The sequence below is a fragment of the Ochotona curzoniae genome, unplaced genomic scaffold (genome assembly GCF_017591425.1).
Source record: "Ochotona curzoniae isolate NIBS_2020 unplaced genomic scaffold, NIBS_Ocur_1.0 contig_66, whole genome shotgun sequence".
NCBI classification, from domain to species: domain Eukaryota; kingdom Metazoa; phylum Chordata; class Mammalia; order Lagomorpha; family Ochotonidae; genus Ochotona; species Ochotona curzoniae.
This window is the reverse complement of record NW_024466512.1, coordinates 799,580-824,367: the sequence shown is the minus strand read 5'-3', so window position 1 is coordinate 824,367 and position 24,788 is coordinate 799,580. Positions and strand designations below refer to the sequence as shown.

The following is a 24,788-nucleotide window of genomic DNA, read 5'->3' as shown; positions in this document are numbered from 1 at the left end:
GTGGAGCCGCAGTGCACCCAGAGCCCCCTGCCAGTGGAGCCCCTGTGCGCCCAGAGCCCCCTGCCAGTGGAGCCCCTGTGCGCCCAGAGCCCCCTGCCAGTGGAGCCCCTGTGCGCCCAGAGCCCCTGCCAGTGGAGCCGCAGTGCGCCCAGAGCCCCCTGCCAGTGGAGCTGCAGTGCGCCCAGAGCCCCCTGCCAGTGGAGCTGCAGTGCGCCCAGAGCCCCTGCCAGCCGTCTCCCGCTGCCTCTGGCACGCACTGTCCCACGTCTTCCCTGCCAGTGGAGCCGCAGTGCGCCCAGAGCCCCTGCCAGTGGAGCCGCAGTGTGCCCAGAGCCCCTGCCAGTGGAGCCGCAGTGCGCCCAGAGCCCCTGCCAGCCGTCTCCCGCTCCCTGTGCGCCCAGAGCCCCCTGCCAGTGGAGCCCCAGTGCGCCCAGAGCCCCTGCCAGCCGTCTCCCGCTGCCTCTGGCACGCACTGTCCCACGTCTTCCCTGCCAGTGGAGCCACAGTGCGCCCAGAGCCCCTGCCAGTGGAGCCCCTGTGCACCCAGAGCCCCTGCCAGTGGAGCCGCAGTGCGCCCAGAGCCCCTGCCAGTGGAGCCGCAGTGCGCCCAGAGCCCCCTGCCAGTGGAGCCCCAGTGCGCCCAGAGCCCCCGCCAGCCGTCTCCCGCTCCCTGTGCGCCCAGAGCCCCTGCCAGCCGTCCCCCGCTGCCTCTGGCACGCACTGTCCCCTGGCACGCACTGTCCTCTGGCACGCACTGTCCCCTGGCACGCACTGTCCCCTGGCACGCACTGTCCCCTGGCACGCACTGTCCCCTGGCACGCACTGTCCCACGTCTTCCCGGTACAGACTTCATCTCATCTTCCGCAGCCTCAATCTGTTCTCCTTGTCCCGTTTCTTAAGGATGAGGATGAACTGGTTGAAGAAGTGCTCCTGGTCCTTCCTCTTCTGCACAAGGCGGAACCTCTGGTCCCGGCCATGCTTCTCGGCGAACTCCTTGAAGGTGGTCCTGGGGGGCAGAGACCCACTGAGAGGGGTCCTGGGGCTGTGCCCTGCTCCCTCTCAGAGACATGCAGGCCAGCTGCTGACTGGGGCCGGGACACCCACTCCCTGCCCTGCAGCTCAGGTCCTGGCCGCTTCGCCTGCAGGTGCCCCTTAACCTCTACACTGACTGCCTCAGCAGGTGCCTGTCAGCCACCTGGTCTCATCAGGCTGACCGCTGCCACACGTCCCGGTTACCACTGCAGCCACCAGGCTCTTAGCACGCTGCCCTGTGGCCTGGGGCGGCCTCTCCCCAGTGGTCACTCCTTGTCATTTGGCCTAAGGGTTATGCTGACAGTCAGGGTGCTCACACTCCGGTCAGGTGAAGTCCAGCTCCCTACTCACACACACCCTGGGCGACAGCAGGTGGCAGCTCATGGGCCTGGCTTCCTGCCACGCACATAGGAGCCACTGAAGACACGAGGTGGTGAATCAGAGGCCAGGCGCTCTCTCTGCCATTCCAATAGACATGCAGAAAACTCCATAGGAGAAGCAAGACACAGTGGGGACCAATGTCACCTTCTAGGGGGTCACTTGAAGCTGTGTCCCCTCATGGCTCCCAGGGCAAGTGTGGTGCCCCCCACCCTTGCTGCAATTCCACCCGCCGCTGCCCCTCACCAACCAACACCACTGTCCACCTGCCATTCCGTCCACCACCAGGATGGCCTGCGACAGCTGTGAGTGGAAGCCCCCAGACACAGGGTGACTGAGGTGTCTGAGTGTGCCTGCCCCACACTGTGTCCTGGGATGTCCTGGCCCCTGGGCTGGACCCTGAAGCCAGGGACAGCACCAGGGCCCAGCGGCTCAGGCCGGGCAGCTGGCTGAGCAGACACCCCTTGGCCTGGGCACAGGTAGGCTTCTTGGGGGCCTCACAGCTGGGTCCTGACAGCCGAGCAGGTGCCCGGGGTACACGCAGCACGCAGCAGGCCTTTTCTGAGAGTTCTCTGCTTTTCCGCAAACATTTAATTCTTGCATTAAATTGTTATAACTCAATAGCTTTCTTATCCACGAATAACAGGATTACTCTGACACAGCTGTTAGACAGGACAAATAATTATCAGGAGCTGTCTCATTGACACCACTAAACAATGAACTTGGCCTCTCCCGGGCAGCAGCTTGCGGGCACGTGTCCACGTGTGTCTCCAAGAGGCAGCCCTGAGTGACCGTGCTGTCACGTGGCCAGCCCACGCGTGACCGTGCTTCATGGTTTAGGGGTCAGTCACCTGGGCCCTGGGCTTCCATGCTCCTGTCTGCGAGGAGCTGTACGCGGTCTGGGGGCAGTGGCTCCCACCAGGCCCCTCTGTGCATTTACAGAGCGGCAGCTCCCACAGGAGGATGGCAAGTCCCACACCGGCCACCACCGGCTCTGAGGTCCCGCAAGGGATGGCGCCGCATCCTACCAGCTCTGGCAGTCACCTGAGTCCCCAGCAGCTCACTCTTCTCCAGTCACACGCACACCAGCCAGGCTGCAGCTGCAGGGTTACCCACAGAGCCTGCACTGGCAGCTCCCAGGGAGGTCCCCGGTCGCCAAGACCCAGAGCAGCTGTGGTCCTTGGCTGTCCCAGAGACCCCCGCCCCAGACAGCTCTTGTAGTGAAACTTTCCACAGCTTCTCAAGAGAGCCCGAGGCACGTGCCCAACAGCCCTGGACAGGGCGCTGAGGCCAAGAGGAGCCTCAGCAGAGCCTGCCCTGCAGGACGGGCAGCCATGACAGATGTGCACCAGGTGTTTTTAATGCACCCACTTGCTGCCCCCATGGCTGTCACGGCTGTGTGCACCTCACGTCATGCTGTCGCCTCCCACGGACTCATACACCACCTGTCTCCACACAGGGGACGGGGCAGGGCGGGGGCTGTCGCACTCCCTCCTGGGCTCGCCCCTCACTCCCTCCTGCCGCATTCTAAACTCCCCTCCCCCTCAGCTTTCTAACACATTCAGAGAAGGACGGCCAGATGGGCCCAGAGCCCACATGGCATCGTGGATACAGAAAAAGGAAACTGCCCAACTCAGCACCTGCAGGATCCCACACCCCCTGTCTGCAGACACCAGGGGCATGGCTGCCAGCACACCTACAGGGTCCCACACCCCCTGTCTGCAGACACCAGGGGCATGGCTGCCAGCACACCTACAGGGTCCCACACCCCCTGTCTGCAGACACCAGGGGCATGGCTGCCAGCACACCTACAGGGTCCCACCCTCTCCGTCTGCAGACACCAAGGACATAGCTGTCAGCACACCTACAGGGTCCCACCCTCTCTGTCTGCAGACACCAGGGGCATGGCTGTCAGCACACCTACAGGGTCCCACCCTCTCTGTCTGCAGACACCAGGGGCATGGCTGCCAGCACACCTACAGGGTCCCACACCCCCTGTCTGCAGACACCAAGGACATGGCTGCCAGCACACCTACAGGGTCCCACACCCCCTGTCTGCAGACACCAGGGGCATGGCTGCCAGCACACCTACAGGGTCCCACACCCCCTGTCTGCAGACACCAGGGGCATGGCTGCCAGCACACCTACAGGGTCCCACACCCCCTGTCTGCAGACACCAGGGGCATGGCTGTCAGCACACCTACAGGGTCCCACCCTCTCCGTCTGCAGACACCAGGGGCATGGCTGCCAGCACACCTACATTCCCTGGTACCTGCTGAACTTCCACCCCCAACACCTCCCAACCTGATTGGCCCCATACCTCGGTGACACTTTCGATTCTTCTAGAAGTTTCTTGAATTCTTCTCTAGCTAGCAGCAATTTACTCTTTCGTTCCTTGTATTCTTCTTTTATTCTTGTCTTGACAAACTGTTCAAAAATCTTAAAGCACACAGACACACAGAGGAATATTCCCAAGCTCTGTCAGGGTTCCACACACAGCAGCATATAAAACCAGCCCCAATCTGAGGCGAGCACTTCCCTCTGGCTGCTAACATGCCCTGCCCCCAGCCGGAGCTCCTGGAAGAACGAGGAGTCGTCCAAACACCCACATCGGGAACCAGGCTTGTCGGAGAAGTCCCATCTGCTGGCAGCTCTCCATGCCAGCTCCTTGCAGGGACATGGTCCTCCACCCCTCACAGCCCGGGGCACACCAGCCACGGTCATCCAGGTCTCCAGACGGGAGAGCTGTGAAAAGCAGCCAGCACTTCCCATGGCTAACGCTCTGCCTGGAAGGGCTTGGGTGGTGGGCATGAACGGCCCCTGTCAAGGCATCAGGGCTCTTGGCACACAGACCCTCCTCATGGAACACCTTAGCACAGGGGCCACCTTGTTTGGAATCCTGTCCCCAGCAAGAAGTCCCATTCTTTACTGGGCATCCCGGGATGCTATGGCATGGCTGGGGCAGGTCCATGTGGTTGCTGGCAGTGGCTCACCATCCTGGCTGACCCACTCTCCACCACGCGAGTGCTGAGGCGTACACAAAGCTCCCAGCGACAGCCCACACTCGCTGCAAGTTCTGCCATGTGGGTCGTGGCTGGGCAGTCCCCTAGTCCCCAGAGTCCCTGCAGGCAGGTGCAGCCCTGGACAGCTGCCGGGGCCCTGGGTGGTGGCTGGGCGGTCCCCTAGTCCCCAGGGTCCCTGCAGGCAGGTGCAGCCCTGGACAGCTGCCGGGGCCGTGGGTCGTGGCTGGGCGGTCCCCTAGTCCCCAGGGTCCCTGCAGGCAGGTGCAGCCCTGGACAGCTGCCGGGGCCCTGGGTGGTGGCTGGGCGGTCCCCTAGTCCCCAGGGTCCCTGCAGGCAGGTGCAGCCCTGGACAGCTGCCGGGGCCCTGGGTGGTGGCTGGGCGGTCCCCTAGTCCCCAGGGTCCCTGCAGGCAGGTGCAGCCCTGGACAGCTGCCGGGGCCCTGGGTGGTGGCTGGGCGGTCCCCTAGTCCCCAGGGTCCCTGCAGGCAGGTGCAGCCCTGGACAGCTGCCGGGGCCCTGGGTCGTGGCTGGGTGGTCCCCTAGTCCCCAGGGTCCCTGCAGGCAGGTGCAGCCCTGGACAGCTGCCGGGGGCCCTGGGCCGCTCACCAGTGGCCTCCCCCAGACTTGGTCTTGTTTCAGACTCTACCGGGACCACGGCAAGCTGTGCCGGATCACAAACACAAGAGGCTCTTCGGCTCCTTCAACCAAAGGAAGCAGTGACTCAGAGCGTGTGCCAGTCTGTTTCGGGGAGGTTTGCCCTGGCCCGTTCCCCCTTCCTCCCCCGTCGAGGCAAGCAGGTGGGTTGGTTCCCCTGTTGCGTTACGGGTTGTACTGTCAGAGAAGCTGAACACAGGGTCACCACCCAAGACGCACGTGCGGCCCGAGCAGGAGCCAGGTCCGCTCTGCGCATTCTGGCCCTGGACGCAGGTCTGTGGCTCCAGCTCTGAGCTCGCATGGTGTCTGCTCCTCCCCGTGCCCGGAACTGGCCGTCTCAGCCAATTTCTCTCTTTCCTCTTGTCCCAGTGACTTGACTCACTGCTGCAACCTCATTCAGCAGCTGCCTTCTCCCCCTTTCTGCAACCAATTATTCTAGTTTTAACCAAAGAGGGGCATGACTTTTAAAGAGAGCTCATTGGTCATTATCTCGTTAGCAACTTAATAAAACATAACACGTCTGTCACCATGGAAACAGGCTGGCGCAGTGCTGCCTGGGCCAGCCTCTGCCCAGCTCTCTCCTGTCCCCGGAGAGGGTAGGTTGTAAGGTCCCCGGGACACACCTGGGCCTTGCCCGCCAGGGCTCTGGGGGGAGGAGCGACGGGCAGCAGTGCCTGTGCAGAGTCCCCTGTCGCTTGCCAATCGGCCATGTTCGCACACATTGTTCAGCTCAGCTCAGAACCACTCCTGCCCACCATGGCAAGGCTCCTGTCTCTGAGGTCTCAGGCTGTGACCTGAGTCACTCAGCTGCCACACAGCCTGCCTCCTCCTCTCCCCGGGGCCCCGCTACCCTGGGGATGTGCTGGAGCACCCAGAGGTGCTCATGCTGCAGGGTGCCCTACCAGTGCGGGACACACCTGGGCCGGTGGGGCAGGGGACAGCCCCACCAGGCTGCTGGCCTGGCACGCGGCCCAGATACCCGAGGAGGAGCCCGCCCTGCCCCGCGAGCATGTGAGGCCAGGCGTGCAGTTGGCCGGAGACTGGCAGCCACGCTGGGCTTCTTCTGGGGAAGCGGTCCTACTTCTCAACTTCTCCTAAAGCAACTGGAATCCTGAGGCTGTCCTGACTCAGCTCAGCAGGTGACTACTGGCCGCCTGCGCCAACTAGCAAAGCTGGCTTTACACGTCGGCCTCTTGGCGTTCCGAACCTCGGAGCCGGGCTCTGCCCCACAACAGGGCCCAGTGACAGGGGCCGAGCTCAGCCTCTGCTGTTTGACATTACAGCACAGGAGTGAGGCAGCAATGCTGCAAGCCCACATCCAGCCTGCTCAGCACCCTCACGCCCCCCGTGGGCGTGCTGCATGGGTTTTAAAGTAGCTATTTCCGGAAAACTAAACCCACGGAAAGGCCATCACATCCAGGCCCTGCCCCGAACGGGGCCACGCGCAGCCCCACACCACCACGCTCGCGGTCCCGGCGCCAGGGCTGGGAGGGAGTGCTCCCACGCTAACACAGCCTGTACTCCTCCGAGCGCCCCATCCCCGGCCTCACCGATGTGACCTCACAAGCCGGTGACGTAGTTGCCAAGACCCCGATCCCCATGCCCTCATTAAAGGCCAGATCCAACTCCGCAGGTGCCAGGCCACGTGCCGTGGACCCTCCCTGTGACATGCTGGGCAGCTCTTCTGTTCCCAGGGGCTGCCCCTGGCGACATGCCTGCCACATGTGTTACTCCCAAAGTCCCAGGGCCAAGGGGGTGCAGACAGGGCCTCCCACCCGTCGTGGGAGGAGCGGGAGGTGGAGAATCAGAGGCGTCTGCCTGACCTTCCAGGGCTCACCTCGGGGTCTTGAGGCGGAGGACTCCTCAGACCCCAGGCTGTGCAAGACGAGGCCGCCACGCCACGGCTCTCCTGGAGGCCATCAGCAAAGCCTGTCCTGCTGGCCACCTGTCACCCAGGAAACCACGGGAGCCCCAGCAAGCCTTGGGCAAGTCCCTTTGCACGACAGGCACCAGGCAGCCATGGCTGGCCCAGTCCTCCCCACTGGGGATCACAGCCCTCAACCTCCACCTGCAGGCCCTGCTTCTGGGGCCCCTCCTGGGTCACTGTCCCTTCCCAGGACCTGGAGCGCTGCAGGGCTCTGCTGTGTGACCTGCCCTCGCTTGTCAGGGAACTGTTGGCCCCACATTTGCATTTCAGCTGTGAGGATGATCTTTGTCCAATGAGGAGAAGACAGTGGCCCTTGCTTCCCACTTCTTAGCCCTCCCATTCTGCAAGTACCTGTCCATCTATATTTACATCAACGCCTGCCCCCAGCCCCGTCCTGCCCCCTGCTTGCTGCAACGCCAATGCCTGCCCCGTCCTGCCCCCTGCCCCGTCCTGCCCACTGCTTGCTGCAACGCCAATGACTGCCCCCTGCCCTGTCCTGCCCCGTGTCCCGTCCTGCCTCCTGCCCCTGCTTGCTGCAACGCCAACGCCTGCCCCCAGCTCCGTCCTGCCCGCTGCTTACTGCAACGCCAACGCCTGCCCCCAGCTCCGTCCTGCCCCCTGCTTGCTGCAACGCCAATGCCTGCCCCCTGCCCCGTCCTGCCCCCAGCCCCGTCCTGCCCCCAGCCCCGTCCTGCCCCCTGCCCCGTCCTGCCCCCTGCTTGCTGCCACGTTACCTGTTTCCGCTCCTCCGAGTTCAGCAGGAGATAGCGCGGGTCAAACACAATTTTGTGTAATTCTTTCTCCCAAGTGGAAAACGCTGACACCTGAGGACAGATATTCAATAGAGCTGCGCTTAGCGTCCTACGTGGAGCCGCCCATGATCAATGGCAAAGGAAGCAGCATTAAGGGACACGGGCCCGGGCAGGCAGCATGAGCACAGGTGTCAGAGCCGTGGGACTTTGCAAGGAAATCAATGCCTGGCACATTAGAAACACTGTGTCCACTCTGCTGCTTCCTTAGGCACTTTCCAGGGCCATTCCCGGACTTGCAGCTGACCCTACCTGTGGCCAGGGGAGTTCTACACTGCACAGCACAGCGGGCCTCGAGCAGAAGCTGCCCAAGTTTGCAGGACCCCACAGGCTGCGCCGAGAAAGGGGCCTGGTGAGCAGGTGGCTCACCATGCGCTGTGTGCGGCCTTTCTCAGGTAACAGCTCCAAGATGAGCTCCTGGCTTCACAACACATTGGGATTCACAGAAGGGCCACAGAGATGGCTGCCATTACCCAGCGGCCTCCACGGCTAAGACCTCACGCCAGCCAGCGTGTGAGACAGATGCCAAGGCCACCAGCACCGCCTGCATCCTGGGCACGTTCTTTCCTTCCCACTGGCATGGTTTCACTGTGCCACAGCCACCTGCTGCCCTGGTGGGCTCCCTGCTACAGCGCATAGACTACAGAACGATTCTCTTCAGGGTTTTCAGGTTTCCTCAGCATAGGCTAGGGGGAGGGGTGTGAGAGGGTGCCACAGGGAAAACGCCACTCAGTCACTCCACGTCAAGGCTGCATGCTGTCACCTGACCCATCCCGGGCGGTGCCCTGGCCACCTGCTGGGGCTGGACGGCGCGTTCACTCTCATGAGTCTGTCCCCTCCGACAAGCACCTTCGGAGGTCCTGTGTGTGACCCACACTTGGGAGCTGGGCTCTGTCACTGCAGCGGTGGCTATGGAAGTGACCAGGGACCCTGACAGGTGCTGTCTGCTGCCCGTGCCCATTTGTTCTCCAGCCAGCATTTCTGGCAGATTGGCCTGTGCCTGCTGGTTCACACTTGGTCTCCTTTGCTTGCTCAGTCACTAGGACTGCTCTGGCCACCACCCCCGCCGGCCTTGGCCCCCAGCACAGACATGCCAGGCACCCAGCCGTGCCGGATACCCTGGGTCCTCCAAGCACAGGACAGCGTCGGACCACACCCTGGGCCACTCCAGTGTAGGATGGTCTGAGAGCAAGGTGCCTCAGCCACCGTAGAGCTCGCTGAGCACCGGGAAGCACCGAGCAACAAGCAGCTGTGTTGCGGGGTCTAACACGAGCTGGGGGAGAGATCGAGTGACCATGAGGCTAGCAGGGCCTCCCAGCAGCCAGGAACTGCCAACAGAACAGGGACCACTCAGCTCCCACAGGTGCCTAGGAGGATGGGCTGGGTGCATGTGGCCCTGGGCGAGGCACACGTGGAGCCTGTCTCCATGAGACCACCGGGAGAGAAAAGGCCAGTGTGACAGGCCCTGGGGGTCAGTGTGACACCCACGCCAGGACAGACCCATCCCCCGGGCAATCCTTCCACGTAGCCATCTGTCACAAGCTGCCAAGCACAGACTCGGGTCCCGCCCCACCCCGACCCTCCTGGAATTGGCTACGTCCACCCTTGCCAAGCCGGGGAGACCCCATGGCCTGCCTTCTCAAGCCACATGCACACGTTTCTCCACGGCACTGCTGAATAAACACAATAAAAACCATATCCATCACCCTGTCCATGCGAAAGTGACCTTTCCACGCCTCGTTTTCAAGCAGCTGGAAATCCTATGGGGTGAGCTATCAAGTTCTCACGCGCCCGAGCAACTTATGCAATCTGCCGGCATATTTTATCGAGTCGCAGAGCCGTAAACGGCGCCACCGCTTTATGATGGAAGCAATAAATCTGGGTTGAACTTTTCTGCCCCAGAGCCAGGCGCAGGCTTTGCCTGGACAGCCTGGTGCGACAGAGCAGAGCTCTGGGCTCTCAGGTGGAGAGGGGCGCTGCACGGGCTCCTGCAGGCGGCTGACGCCCCGCTCAGCATCACAGGCTAGAATGGGCCCCTCCCGCCATGGCCACAGAATCTCACCGGAATCCTGAGCTACAGCCATTAGGGGGGACCCCGGCGATCAGCCAGACACCATCCAGGTGGGTCAGCGCCAAAGAGTGTGGTGCACAGGGCCTGGCCGGTCCCCCAGCCCCTTCCCCACTGTTCCCCACCAGCTCTGGTTCGGCGTCGGGAGCGCCCCGTGACACAGCTCCTCGTGTGAGAGCAGGATGCCAGGCCCAGGCTGGAAAAGGGTCCCTGACATCCGACTACAGGACGGGACCACCAGCCTGTCCTGTCCTAAGGGGGAGGGATGGGAAGTGGGAGCTAGGGCTGATGACCATTCTGCTTCTGGGGCAAGAGGGGTCACAGTGGAGGACACACAGGTGGGGGAGGGTGACACAGGTGGCGAAGGGTGACACAGGTGGGGGAGGGTGACACAGCTGGCGAAGGGTGACACAGGCAGGGGAGGGTGACACAGCTGGGGGAGGGAGACACAGGTGGGGAGGGTGACACACAGGTGGGGGAGGGTGACACAAGTGGGGGAGGGTGACACAGCTGGGGGAGGGTGACACAGGCGGGGGAGGGAGACACAGGTGGGGGAGGGAGACACAGGTGGGGAGGGAGACACAGGTGGGGGAGGGTGACCAGCTGGGGGAGGGTGACACAGGTGGGGGAGGGTGACACAGGTGGGGGAGGGTAATACAGGTGGGGGGAGGGAGACACACAGGTGGGGGAGGGTGACACAGGTGGGGGAGGGTGACACAGCTGGCGAAGGGTGACACAGGCGGGGGAGGGTGACACAGGTGGGGAAGGGTGACACAGGTGGGGGAGGGTAATACAGGTGGGGGAGGGAGACACACAGCTGGCGAAGGGTGACACAGGCGGGGGAGGGTGACACAGGTGGGGGAGGGTGACACAGCTGGGGGAGGGTGACACACAGCTGGGGGAGGGTGACACAGCTGGGGGAGGGTGACACAGGTGGGGGAGGGTGACACACAGGTGGGGGAGGGTGACACAGCTGGGGGAGGGTGACACAGGTGGGGGAGGGTGACACAGGTGGGGGAGGGTGACCAGCTGGGGAGGGTGACACACAGGGATTCCTGCTCCAGCATCTGTTGTGATCAAATCTCTATGCCTTGTATTTCAAAACAACTTTGGCTTAAAAAATTTTTTTTAAATCTATCTTTGAATTAAGGGAGCAAGCAAGCAAACACGCCTCCACCCCCGCAGGGTGTGTCTCAGGGCTCCACGGCTCAGCCCTCAGCTCAGGGTTGCAGGCCACACATCCCAGTCAGGCAGGGCCGCCCCAGGCTTTATGAGGTCCTGTCTTGGGTCACCCCGCAGGGCCAGAGGGCGGTGCCTTGGCTCCCTGCCGTGGCAGGTGTGCTGAGGACTTGCATCTGAAGCCACCAGGCCCCTAGACGTGCTCATCGCAATGACCGCACACACGTGCCACCCCCACCGCTGGGTGAGAAACCCAGGCGGGCTGACATTCTGTTTCTGGCTCATTTTATGCCCAGAGCCAAAGCAAGCATAAAAGTTTGTGGATTCAAATATCACTCTCCTCACTCATTCAAAATGCTGCTATCCAGAAAGAGCTCAGTTAAGACATCGTGCTAGCGAGACATCAATCACCCTCTGAGGTTCGGGCAAGGGGCCTGACCCGCTCTGGCACGAGGGGCCCACCCCTTGAGCTTTCCCGACCTGCAAACTGCTGTCCTTCCTAGGGCTCATGTCCCTCGGTCCCCATGCGACTCACAGGAGCGAGGAGTCCCAGCCGGAGAACCAGCTGACCGCGCCTGCGCCTTACCCCTCTCTCCAGGAGCATGTCTCGGAAGTGGGTCACTCGCTCTTCCAGGGGCAGGAGAATCTGGGGGGGCTGCGTCCGTGGGCCTCTCTCCTCTGGCTCTGCCTCCTCTGGCCCTGGACTCCCACGGCCTTCGGTCCTTGGGGGCAGAAGATGCGGAAAGTTAAGTTGGGTAGGGAGACACCAAGGGGCTTCACAGCCAGTGGGAAAATCTTCCTTAGGAAACAAATCCTCCTGGGAAGGCAAGCCTGATGCAGCCCACCCAGCGAGGGCTCAGGCAAGGGCTCGGGGCACAGGCTGACCACTGCCTCATGTTCAGGAGCTGCAGGGCTGTGAGCTGTGCCCACCCAGCGAGGGCTCAGGCAAGGGCTCGGGGCGCAAGCTGACCACTGCATCAGACATGAGCTGTGCCCAGCACTGGGGCAGAGGTCAAGTGTGGTGGGCTCAGTACTGGACAGAATGCCACATGGTCCCGGGTTTTAGGGACTCGCCCTGCCCAGCAGAAGGCATTGCCAGGCTGGGCCCACAGTCCCCTGCAGGAATGGAAGTGGCACCTAGGAGCCAAGCTTGCCAGGCCAGGATGTTGCTCACCAGGGCTTCCTCCCCCATGTTTTGGGGTAGGGAACCAGCCTTCATTAAGTACCAGCTCTGTGCCCTGTGTTGTCTTTAAAAACTTTTCATCACTCTGCACTTGAATCTAGAATCTTCTGGAAATATCTTGGTAAGTCTAAACATTGTCTGCTGGAGAAGTGGCATGGGCAGACACAGCTCCCCTTGTGCCTGGCCCCTCTTCCTCCCCGCCTGGAAGCAGCCTGGCCCTAGTGACCACCTGGCCAGTGCAGCCTGCTCGGGCCCTGCAGGCTCAGCCAGAACTAGCCTCAGGAACTGGACTCCCGACATTGCCAGGCCCAGGACAGAGCCTCTAACAGAGCCCTGAGTGAGGACGGCTGGCTGGCCATCTGCAGCCCCAGGTCCTGCCAGGGTGCCCTGGTTAGGCCAGCGCTGGCCCAGGAGCTGGTTAGGTACCCTGGCTAGGTACCCTGCCAGGGTGCCCTGGTTAGGCCAGCGCTGGCCCGGGAGCTGGACTCCTGGTATTTGACACCATGGGGTCTGTGTGAAACGTGGGGATGAGCAGGCGTCAGGCACTTGGGCTTGGATCTCCAAGTTCACCCAGGTGTGGGGTGCCAGGCACGCCCTAGGGTGAGGCCCAGGACTTTGCTGCCATGTCTGCTCCTCTGAGCAGCTAGGATGCTTCCAAGCTGTGGGAAACACCATCTTCCTGTCTGCGCGTCCGCGGCTCCTGGGCCAGCACTGGCCTAACCAGGGCACCCTGGCAGGGCCTGGAGCTGCAGATGGCCAGCCATCCTCACTCAGGGCTCTGTTAGAGGCTCTGCCCTGGGCCTGGCGGTGCAAGGGAGGCGCGTGGGATCTCAACAGGGTTGTCTGGGAGCACCCACAGCAACACGAGGCGCGACTCCTGTGGACAGGGTCAGTATCCTCAGAAGACCTGGACACTGTGACCCAAGCCTGCTCCTCAGCCTTGGTGACCCCACGCCTCCTTTCCAGTCCTTCAAGCACAGGTCGGCACAGCAGCCAGGGCAGGTGCCCCAGTCCTGACAACACAGCCCCAGACCTGGCTCTTCCTTGCTGCTAAGGAGGCCAGGGCTGCAGCCGTGGGAGCAGAGATGCCTCCAGGGTGCTGGCCTGCTGCCCTCAAGGTCAGCACTGGCCCCAGAGTGGCCCTCGGGGCTCCCCGCCCACACCATCTTCTGGGAGCCCTGCTCACAGCCCTGCTGGCACCAAGTCACCACTCAGGGCTCTGCACTGCCAGCAGGTGGGAGCTGGACAGAATGCGTCCACAGGGGCCCCTCCTAGCCGGAACCATGCCCATGTCTGCATGCAGGAACTGACCCTCTGGGTCCACAGATCAATTCAGGGAGGGGCTGGGCTGCCAGGCTGTACACAGGGCCCCATCCTGCCCCTACACAGGCTGCGGACAACCCACAGCCAGGAATGAAACCAGGAGCATTCCTGAACACGGGGCACTGTGCCCAGCTGAGGGTCAGCGTCTGGCCGCCCTGTTGGGGCCCCTGGCAGGTGGCGGCTCCAGCCTGCCAGGCTTCGAGCTGCAGACACGGAAGGTCCATAGAACACGGCAGTGTCATGTGCACTCAACCTACCAGGCACCCTCAGCCTGCACATGCCTGCAGGACACGAATCCACGCACAGCGGAATCCTGCTCACACACTCCTTCCCACTCTGGGTGCCTGGGCCCTGACCACAGGGCTAGAGTGGCTGGGTCTTCCCAAGTGTCCCTCTGCCACTTGTCCTCCCACAGACCACAGGAGGCTCCCACTTGGTGCCCTGGCCGCTCCCAGGAGGACACCCCGATGGGCACCGGAAGCCCCATCGAGCATGTTCCTCCTGTGTGCAGCTCTGCTCAGCCCTGCAGCATGGCATCCGGAGGGTGATGCTGCCATCCACATGGGCCACCTCCACGTGGGACAGAGCGATGAGGAAGAGGTCTGCCTGTTGGGGTCCACCTGTGCTGTCCACAGGGGCACATTATATGCAGCTCCCCACGTCCCGTGTCCGTGTCGACCCTGCAGAAGGCTCAGTACCTGTGGCGGCCTTCCTGACCGTTCCCACTGAACACAGCGGCTGAAAGATTCATCCAGGCCACGCAGCAGCGAAGGACAGGTGAGGCAGGAGCCCTCACTCCCCAAACAGTGGTCAAGGATGTACATTCGTGTCTGCAAGTCCCACCTCTATCCCCAGCAGAAACAATACTGGCAAATCAGTCTGTGGCGCAGGGGTAAGGCACAGGGGCAAGTGAAGAGAGCTGGGTGCTCAAGTAAAGCTTGATCTTAGGCTGGCACTGTGGCTCGGCAGCTTAAGCAACACTCTGGTAAGGCATCCCATCCGGGCACTGGCTGCTCTGCTTTCAACCCAGCCTCCTGCTCATGTGTCTGGAAAAGCAGCAGAAGACAGCGCAAGTGCTTGGGCCATCCCTGGCAGCTCTGCGAGGCCCAGATGGAGTTCCATGCTCCTGGCCTTGGCGGGGTCCAGTAGATGGACGGCAGATGGAAGATCTCTCTCCATCTTTCCTTCTCACTCTGTTTTCCAAATAAATGAATGCATCTTCGAAACTTGATCCTTCCAGTTCCACAGAGCTGGCCTTGAACCTGGGCATGCCCTGTGACATGCCATGTCATCAGGCAGGACTCCCCTTCAGTAACTCTTGAATTCTCCTTCTTTATCTACAAAGTCGGACAGAAACATTCCAGAACATGGACAGTTCTTGGCATTGGCCTGTCACAGTGTCAGATCTTCTCACTCCCCTGCATCATATCAGTTATTCATGACCACAGCTCCACTTCACAGGCAGGAAGTCCACGCATATAAACTACAAGGTGTGGCCTGGACTGTGGATGGACTGACAACAGTGAGGCTGATGGTGATGGTGGAGATGATAATGGTGATGGTGGTGATGATGGTGGTGATGGTGATGATGGTGATGGTGGTGGTGATGACGGTGATGGTGGAGATAATGACAGCGATGGTGATGGTGGTGATGATGGTGGTGGTGGTGATGGTGGTGATGACGGTGATGGTGGAGATAATGACAGCGATGGTGATGGTGGTGATGATGGTGGCGATGGTACTGATGGTGGTGATGACAGTGATGGTGGAGATAATGACAGCGATGGTGATGGTGGTGATGATGGTGGTGGTGGTGATGGTGGTGATGACGGTGATGGTGGAGATAATGACAGCGATGGTGATGGTGGTGATGATGGTGGTGGTGGTGATGATGGTGATGGTGGTGATGATGGTGGCGATGGTACTGATGGTGGTGATGACAGTGATGGTGGAGATAATGACAGTGATGGTGATGGTGATGGTGGTGATGATGGTGATGATGGTGATGGTGGTGGTGATGATGGTGGCGATGGTACTGATGGTGGTGTTGACGGTGATGGTGGAGATAATGACAGTGATGGTGATGGTGATGGTGGTGATGATGGTGGTGGTGGTGATGGTGGTGATGACGGTGATGGTGGAGATAATGACAGCGATGGTGATGGTGGTGGTGGTGATGATGGTGGCGATGGTACTGATGGTGGTGATGACAGTGATGGTGGAGATAATGACAGTGATGGTGATGGTGATGGTGGTGATGATGGTGATGATGACAGCACTGGTGATGATGGTGATAGTAGTGATGATGGTGATGGTGATGCGATGGTGGAGATAATGACAGTGATGGTGGTGATGGTGATCATGGCAATGGTACTGATGGTGGTGATGATGGTAGTGATGGCAATAGTGATGATGGTGATGATGGTGGTGATGATGACAGCACTGGTGATGATGGTGATAGTAGTGATGATGGTGATGACGGTGATGGTGGAGATAATGACAGTGATGGTGATGGTGGTGATTTGTTGCCATCATCTCTGTGTCTGTGATTGTCTGCCAGCTCTCCCGTGGCTCCAGGCCTTCGTTCTTCTTGCCAACATCTCATCTTTTACTTGACTTAATGGATGTGGGGAGGGCTGGGAATTTATCATCCAAACCTTACCGGGCTGCAGCTCCAGTGTTGAACACAGTGGGAAGCCGGCAGGAACCAGCATTTCTGACAGCATCTGCCCCCGGGCCTCAGACACTCTACTATGCATCTGTAATGGATGATCTTCAGACGAGACAAGCTGCAGGATGGGAACAAGCCAGGTGCAGGCAGAGACTGTCGCCGGCAACTGTACGAAGGACTGGTATGGCACTCTGGGCGGACTGCAAGGTCCTGGGTGGGACAGGGCATGTGGGCATTGCTGCCATGCCCTGCACTGCTCAGGTCAGCACTTGAAACCAAGGACGGGCACAGGAGGGAGGCAACCACAGGGTGCATCATGGCCACTGGCCACGTCCATGAGCTGTGGGGCCTTGCCACTGGCATGAGCTGGGACTACACAACGGTCCAAGGGAAATGCTGGGAGATGCTCCATGTTGCCTCCGTGCTTGGCTCGGCCAAGCTGGAATGGCATCCCCAACTGTTGGGGCCCAGGGGAGGAGCAGCTACCAGGCATGCAACCCCTCACATGGGTGCACACATCTGCTATCCCAGCACCAGAGCACAGGTAGCTCCCACCCCCAGTGCATGCTGACACTGCAGCTGTCTGGGACGTTGGTGAGGTTACAAAGCCATCACCCAAGTGGGTACAGCTGGGACAGGCGCCTCAGGCTCGAGCTTTGGCATGAGACTGATAGAGGCAGTGAGGTGACGTAGAAAAAACCACAGCTAGCACTGTCACAGCCACCACAGAGCCACCACTACCATGAAAGCCACCACAGCCACCACAGCCACCACAACAGCCACCACTGCCACCACCACAGCTACCACAGCCACCACAGCCACCACAGTCACCATAGCTACCACCACAGCCACCACTGCCACCACCACAGCCACCACAGCCATGAAAGCCACCACAGCCACCATCACAGCCACCACAGCCACCACTGCCACCACAGCCACCATCACAGCCACCACAGCCACCACAGCCACCACAGCCACCACAGCCACCACAGCCACCACAGCCACCACAGCCACCATCACTGCCACCACAGCCACCACAGCCACCACCACAGCCACCACTGCCACCATCACAGCCACCACAGCCACCATCACAGTCATCACTGCCACCACAGGCACTGGTACTAAATGGCGTTGGGGAGTTTGTGATCTAGTCCCAGGGCAGGTTCTGCTTGTTGAATATGTCCAGTAAACAATAGAGCACACGTGATGTGAAATGGCATTCACCCAATAGTTTGAGCCTCTCCAGGTCTGAACGCCTGTCATTCGGATGCACTTCTCCTCCCAGGGAATTTTGGGAAAAGACCTGTTCAGTCTTGAATTATTTGCACAATCCCTCGAGCTGCAGCTCAGAGACACGCGGGCGGCTGAGCCCAGCACCCTCGGCCAGCCTCCTCCTCCTCTATTTCTTCCTTAAGCATCGTAACACAGCAGCTGATGAGTCAGTCACATGGTAGAAGAGAATTCTGAGTGCTTTCTGATGAGGAAAATTACATTATTTATATCAGAAGCACACGCCAGGACAGCAAGATCCCGGCAGGCCTGTGGAGGCAGCCCACAGGAAACCACAGGCGGCCATCAGCCCTGGAGGAGGACTGGCCTTCGCCACCACCACAGACCATCACAGGAGGCTGGTAGTCAGTCCTGAGCCAAGGGTCAGGGTCAGAGCCAGGCCCCGGCCACGGTCAGCGTCAACCAGGCCCGGACCAGAAATAGCTCAGAGCTTGTGATGCAGGGCAGCTGTGTTGCCTGGGACAAGACAAGCCTTTTCCCCAGGCCCCATTTAACATGCCACCCTCAGGCGGCTCCATCTTCTTCTTCCAGGTGAGGGCTCCACCCTGAGACCCGGCCCTGGCATCCAAGGCCAGCGGAAACCGAGCCAACCAACGGTCTCAGTGAAGCCACAGAAGGCACAGCCCAAGACCCTCACAGTCTTCCTAGAGAGAAAACATCAGGCGGGGAAGCCCGCGTGCCCAGGGGGCTCACGGGCCAATCCCCTCCCCTGCCCATGCCTCCCTGCCCTTTGGAAGGGGCAGTGCCCAGCTTTCTTTCCTTGCTCTGGAACACCCTGAGATGTCTGTTTCTTACTGAATCCAGCAGGGTCCACTGCTGCCTGACTCAGTCATTCAGCAGACAGAAGGCTCTGCTCTGCCCAGCTGCCAGGACGTCCAGGCCGGGCCCTTGATCTTGCTCCCCTCCCCCTCACAGAATGGGAGACAAGGTCACAGGAAGTGGGCACAGGGTCCAAGCCACCCTTGAGCAGTAGCCGTCAGAAGCCCAGGGGTGGCACAACAGGGTGGGGCATAGGAACCTGGAGCATAAGGGAGGCACCTCTGGGAGCACCAGACGCCCATTGCAGCATCACCTGGGCAGACACCAGAGCCGAAAGCCACCACAGGGCCCCTGGCTCGAGTCACCCCACACCTCCACTGGGGTCAAGTGCTCCAACAGCCACATCACCCTTTCCAGAACCCTTCCCGGCTGGGGGCTCAGACACATTCCCCACAAGTAGCCTCTGCATATGGGCCAGCGTAGGCCAGCAGCCCTGCAGAAGGACATGGGGGTTCAGGCAGGACTTGGCAGGACAGGCTGGTTCAAGTGCAACACCCATCACAGCCATTGCCAGGCTGCCCTGGGGACCCAAGCCAGAACCAGACCTCAGTGCCCTACACCTGCCCTCTCTCCCTGCACGTGACCCTCCCCCACTGGCCAGTCCCATGGGTTCCCATGCACAGCGAGAAACAGAGCAGAGGCAGGGCACACGAGAGCCCTGCTGCCCCATGCTCTGCAGCTCCATCAGCCCTCTGCTCAGATGGCCCTTCCTGGGTGCCCAGCAGGGAGTGGGGCAGGAAGGGCACGGTCACCTACCGGTTCCTCTTGGTTTTCATGTTCTGCGGTTCCCTGCCATCTTCAGAGCCGGACTCATCACTGCTGTCGGCTGAAAAAGATAAGCCGTGGCTGGAGGTCCATGGTCATGCTGGACTGAGCCCTGGCCGCGCCCGCCCCCACAGTCCTGGGAGGGCGAACGTGGACCCTCCGGGACGGACAGCAAGCCTGGGGCGGGCCTCTCTTTGACCTGCAGGAAGATCATCACAGCCGCTGTCCACTCAGAGGGGCTGGAAGCTGCAGGACTCAGGGCATGTCCACCGGGCTCCCGTGCCCCTAGCCTGCCTCCTGGAGCCCCCGAGAGCCCCCCGTCCACCACCAGGAGCCCGACACATGTGGCCTGTGTGTCATCACTGTCACCACCTGCGACCCCTATCAGGTCTGTCCTGACTGCAGTGAGTGGGTGCTCTGTGGGCCCCCCGCCCCAAGGGGCAGTGGACATTGCAGGAGCTGCAGAGGCTGGGCACAGCCACCCATGCCCACCTGCCCCCCTGCCCTGTGCCTCACCGGGACCCTCCTGCTGCCAGCCCGTCCCAGAGGGGGCAGCGTCCCTCCAGGTGTTCACGCCTACCGAGCCATGAGAACCTGGTGTATGCAGAAGATCCCTGGTTGGCCCTTAGAGGCCCCTATCCTCTGCTCGGAACCCCCAACAATCATCACTGCCATGCAAGTCTGATGACAGCTCTGCAGTCACCCTGATCCTCATCCACTTGTTGGTTCATGTTCCAGAAGCTTGGGGCTGTGGGGACACGGGATGGTGGAGGCTGTGGGGACATGGAGGGGTGGGACTGTGAGGACTGTGGGGACTCGGGAGGGTGGAAATGGCAGCAGGAGAGCAGCAGAGACTGTCAATGTCCTTGGTGACACTGGTGCCTATGAGAACTGCAGCTCCAGCACAACCCGCTCCCTGGAGAGCACCAGCGAGTGCACAGGGATGTACCTCCCACTACGTCACCCCTTCTGCTCGTTCTGTGTCCCCACTCCCCTAAGCCAATGGCCCTCCCAGAGCTCTCCCACCTGCTCTGTGTCCCCCATGTCTCCTCTGGGCACTGGAGCTCACTGGGGAGCCTTGTCCCCCCAACCCCGGGTCCTGGAGCTCACAGGGCCCTTGGCAGGGACAGGCAGGGCCTGCTTATCCCAACTGTTAAGGACCAAGCAGTGGTCCAGCTAGAGGCCAGACCAGGTGAGCACAGGGCTTCTGGGCAAGAGCCTGGGACTCAGCCCTACAGACTCAGCCCACACCCCCTGACCACTGCCCTGCAGACCCAACCCCACACCCCCTGACCGCTACCCTGCAGACCCAGCCATGGGTCCCCTGACCGCTGCCCTCTTTGAGCTCTGCCTGATGGTTTTTCACTCTAACCCCCTCTTTCAGCACTCACCTCCTGGGGCTACCAAGACTATAGAGACCCTAGGAGGTGACAGGTGCACATGTATCCCCCTCCACCACCCTCTACATGCCACCCCCCTCCATCACCCTGCACACGCCATCCTCCTGGGCCATGGAACTGAGACACACAGAAGGGAGGCAGGGATGGAGTTCTGGCCACCCTCGCTGCCCTGCCTCGTCTCTCCTCTACCCAAGGGGAGGAGGCCACAGTTGCTGTTACCCCTGATACATGCCCCAGTCTTCCCCAAAGCTCCCAGTGAGTGCACAGAGCAGGCGGGGTGGCCCAGGCCAGGGAGCTGTGCCTGCAGGAAGTGACCTGTCGTGAGAGGACTCCACAGGTCCACACGGAGACCACACGAAGCTTCTGGCAAGGGTGATAACACTGGAGCTGGTGGGAGCTCAGCCAACACACCAAGAACAGGGCAGGGTGGAACCCCAACTCCCTGCTTGGCAGCAGGCATAATGCCCAACACCACGCACACCAGAGCCTCCACCACCAACCAGTGCTCAGCCAGGTCACAAGGGGGCCACTGGAGTCCCAGTGGGTGTCCAGAGCAAGGCCAGAAACAGGTAATGCTGACCCCGCCCTGTGATGCTGACCCCACCCTGTCTGTGATCTGACCCCGCCCTGTGATGCTGACCCCGCCCTTCTGTGATGCTGACCCCGCCTTGTGATGGTGACCCTGCCCTGTCTGTGATGGTGACCCCGCCCTGTGATGGTGACCCCGCCCTGTCTGTGATCTGACCCCGCCCTGTGATGCTGACCCCGCCCTTCTGTGATGCTGACCCCGCCTTGTGATGGTGACCCCACCCTGTCTGTGATGGTGACCCCGCCCTGTCTGTGATCTGACCCTGCCCTGTCTGTGATGGTGACCCCACCCTGTCTGCAATGCTGACACTCCTGCAGTGAAGCTAGACGTGTGGCCATTGTGGGCCGTCCTCGCTTTACTTCCACCAGGACGCCCCCATGTGCCACTCAGACCCAGAAGGGGCTCTGCTGTGGCTCACACCCTAGCCGCATCTGCAAGACAGGGTCATCCAGCCAAGGCAAGCTGCCCACCAGTTCATTAGAATGGCAGTGGATGGGCTGTGATGAACGACCCTATCAGGAAATGCCAATGGGCCACCCAGGGCCCAGGCCGTCCACTCTGCCTTAATTAATTAATTCCTTAATTAATCCTCCAGAAACATCTCCTGCCCTAATTGCTCCATTGCAAAGCTCCCAGCTGGGATCTCTGGAGAGTTGCGTTCTCAAAGGCCAGCACCGGGGCCGGGCAGCCAGAGGTGGCCCACTGGAGTCATTTACATATCCTGCAGCTCTTCCAGGACAATGTCATCCTCTCAGAAGAGGCAGGAAGGTTAGACTCATCCTGCAGCCACACAGGGTTGGCATTTTGCACACAGGCGTCTATGGAGACACAGCCAATAGATGGGGGGACAAAACTCTACGACACGCCATGTCTCAATTATTCGGGGGGCACCAGCTAGATTCCTTACATGGAAGGTTCTATGAGATACTTGTCAATGGGGTGAAATGGAGCATGGATGGAGGCGCCTCCTGGGGGCTCAGGTCTGTGTCCCCATCCACAGAGCTGCAGGCCTGGGCAGCACAGCTGGCCGGAGGCAGAGTGGGGAGCTGAGCGGCACTCCCCCCAGCCTTGAGTGAGTGCAGGAAGCAGGGATGCAAGGGCTTCTGGGACTGAGCGTGAGCTCCGCCCGCCCTCGGGGAGACAACACCGGGTCACCCACAGGAACACAGGCCAGGGAGCCCACCCCACAGCAGAATCACCACTCCGACCCCTGCGCCCTCGAACTACTCCCAGCTCCCCAGGGTGTGCAGGGGGTGGAGAAGCAGCTCTGTGACAGCGCCGAGCCACCCAAGCTCAGCCTGCACCCGCCGGGCACCTGTCTCCCCGAGCCCACTGACTGGAGCGCTCGGAGGATTCTGTCATTACCTTCAGTGAGACACGCTGCACTTGTCGCTCCTCCCCCTTAGGAGACTAACACAGCTAACAGAGCCGCCATCCCCACACTCAGCGCTGCCAACAGCGTGCAGGAAGTGCTCCCAGGCACGCGCCTCCTCACAGCAGCAGGCAGACGGCAGCATCTCACGGACCACGGATCGCAAGTGTCATGAATGCCCCGACAGCACCCCAGGAACACGAAGGCTCCACCAGAGCCCCCCACCTCCTGGGGTCAAGACACCTGCGCGTGCTCAGCCAGCCGGGCCTCGTGGCAATGGGCGGCAGCCATTGGAAGGGTTTCTTCTACACATGCCCCAGGCCACCCTGTCAGGACCCAACATCTGCGCCAAGACCCTGGATGCAAGCCGCCGGAATGAGCCTGCAGCCCTTCATACAGCTATGCCCAGGGCACTGCCATGTGGGCACGTCGCCCACACACGCACCCTCACAGGTCCCCTTGGCCAGCCTGGCCCTCAGTTACCTGCTGAGGCCTCCAGCTTGCGCTTGTGGGGTGGGTCCTCGATAATCCTGTTGAGGTCCCCTCGGTCCTTGAGGTCCCTGGGCTTCTCCCAGACAGAGAGCTGCATGGTGGGGTTGAAGAAGAACACGCGATCGTCGCCTGTCCACACCACGCACCTGTGGGTGGAAAGTCTCTCCTCAGGGACTCTCAGGTGTTACAAAGCTGTCAGCAGGTGCCCAGCCAGCCTGTGCCCGCAGAAAACCAAGCAGCCAACATGGGCACAGGGCTCCAGCGGAAGGCCCCAGGGCTCTGCCCTTCCTCGGACCCCTGGCCTGCTGGACGGCAGTGCGGCACCTGAAGATGGGTGTGGCCAGGCTCGCCCTGCGTTGGTCTTCGTTGTAGACGCTGCAACTCCAGAGGCTGCAGGGGTCACCAGCAGAGCCGTCCCCCAGGGCCGAGTGCGCCCCTGGCGGGCAGCAAGCGCTAAGCCTCTCACTTGCCGCCATCCAACATCCAAAGTCAGGGCGCAGCAGATCTGCCCAGGCGAGTAGGGGTGGCAGCAGAGGCCACACAGAGCCCTGGTCCTGTGCCCAGGATGGTGCTGGGCACACGGAGCTGAAGCCCAGAGTCGGAGGCAGGTAAGTAAATGGGGCTCCCCTGACAAGTCAGTTGTGTGCTAGTTATGGTTGTTTTCAACCGGATGGAGCCAGCTGTAACATGCAAAATTAATTTTATGTAGCATTTTATGCCCACTTCCAGTAATGTGTGCACGCTCCCCTTCCTTAGCTGGGCAGCGGAATTCCTGGGCAGCCGCCAGCTTCCCTCCCCCTCCCACGGCCCGGCATCCCAGAGGGGGTCATTAGTGCACCACAGTGAGGCGGTGGACGCCTCATCCACTCGGCGCAGCCTTAATGCAGGAGATCCCAGGCTCCACAGAACAAGGCAGGCTTGCTTTGCTCTACAAAGGATCCTCCGATCCCCCTGCAAACAGCCAGCCAGCAGCTCTGCACCCCGGGGGCCTCTCCCCCAGCTTCCAGCTCAGCCCCCAGGGCTGGCCTCCTGCCCCTCCCACACAGGCCCTCTCCAGAGCTCCTCCTGCCGGTGGGGCCTGGCACTCCACGGTGCTGGACAGGGCTGGTGTCCCTGGTCTGCGCCTCCCTTGGGGTCTGGACGTCAGGTGGACTGCCCTGGGGAGGACTGAGCATCTGTCCCACCCACTGGCAGTTGGGGATGAGGGAACTGTGGGTGGGGCTCGGCAGCACAGGGAGAGGGCAGCAAGCTCCCAGCTGCTCTCCAGCCTGACGCTTGCCCTCAGCACCCCTCCCCGGCTGCAGTCCCCTCCCCCATGCATTCCAGGAAGGCCCTGCAGACAAGATGTCCCGCATGCCACTCCAGGCTGGAGACAAGAAACACCCAGCCAGGCTCCTGTCCTGTTGGTACCCAGCACCCAGAGAGGCCCCTATCTGTCCCAGCACCCTGCCAGGCCCCTGCCCTGTGGGTACCCAGCACCCAGACAAGCCCCGGCCCTACACCCAGCACCCAGAGAGGCCCCTATCTGTCCCAGTGCCTGGTCAGGCCCCATAACTAGTGCAGGTCCCAGGGCCCACTGGAGAGCCTGCCCTGTGGGTACCCAGCATCTAGCCAGGCTCTTGCCCCATGTGCATATGTATCCGGTGCAGGCCCCAGGGCTCAGCAGGGAGCCTGCCACCTGTGCCCATCACAGGGGTCTCCAGCCCCTGACCGAGGAGGCTGGGGGCCTGGTGGGTGGACCTCGGCCTGGGTCAGCAACAGTTTCCACCAACTGCCCTGCAGTGTCCTGGGGTGGGAGGGTGGGGGGAGGGGAG

The 24,788-nt window shown here is 61.4% G+C and overlaps 1 protein-coding gene across 1 annotated transcript in view; it reads right to left on the bottom strand.

Annotated features, from left to right (window-relative positions):
- Positions 1-849: 849 nt before the first annotated feature.
- The window catches only part of TCERG1L (transcription elongation regulator 1 like), a 74,316-nt gene continuing 50,377 nt past the window's right edge, over positions 850-24,788 (bottom strand). Inside the window, exons 7-12 of the mRNA XM_040991722.1 lie at positions 22,966-23,120; positions 19,113-19,182; positions 11,657-11,792; positions 7,749-7,838; positions 3,731-3,849; positions 850-1,006 (exon numbers count right to left, since the gene is read on the bottom strand). Of these exons, the coding sequence (XP_040847656.1) occupies positions 850-1,006; positions 3,731-3,849; positions 7,749-7,838; positions 11,657-11,792; positions 19,113-19,182; positions 22,966-23,120 (727 nt within the window). The remainder of the gene's footprint in view (positions 1,007-3,730; positions 3,850-7,748; positions 7,839-11,656; positions 11,793-19,112; positions 19,183-22,965; positions 23,121-24,788) is intronic.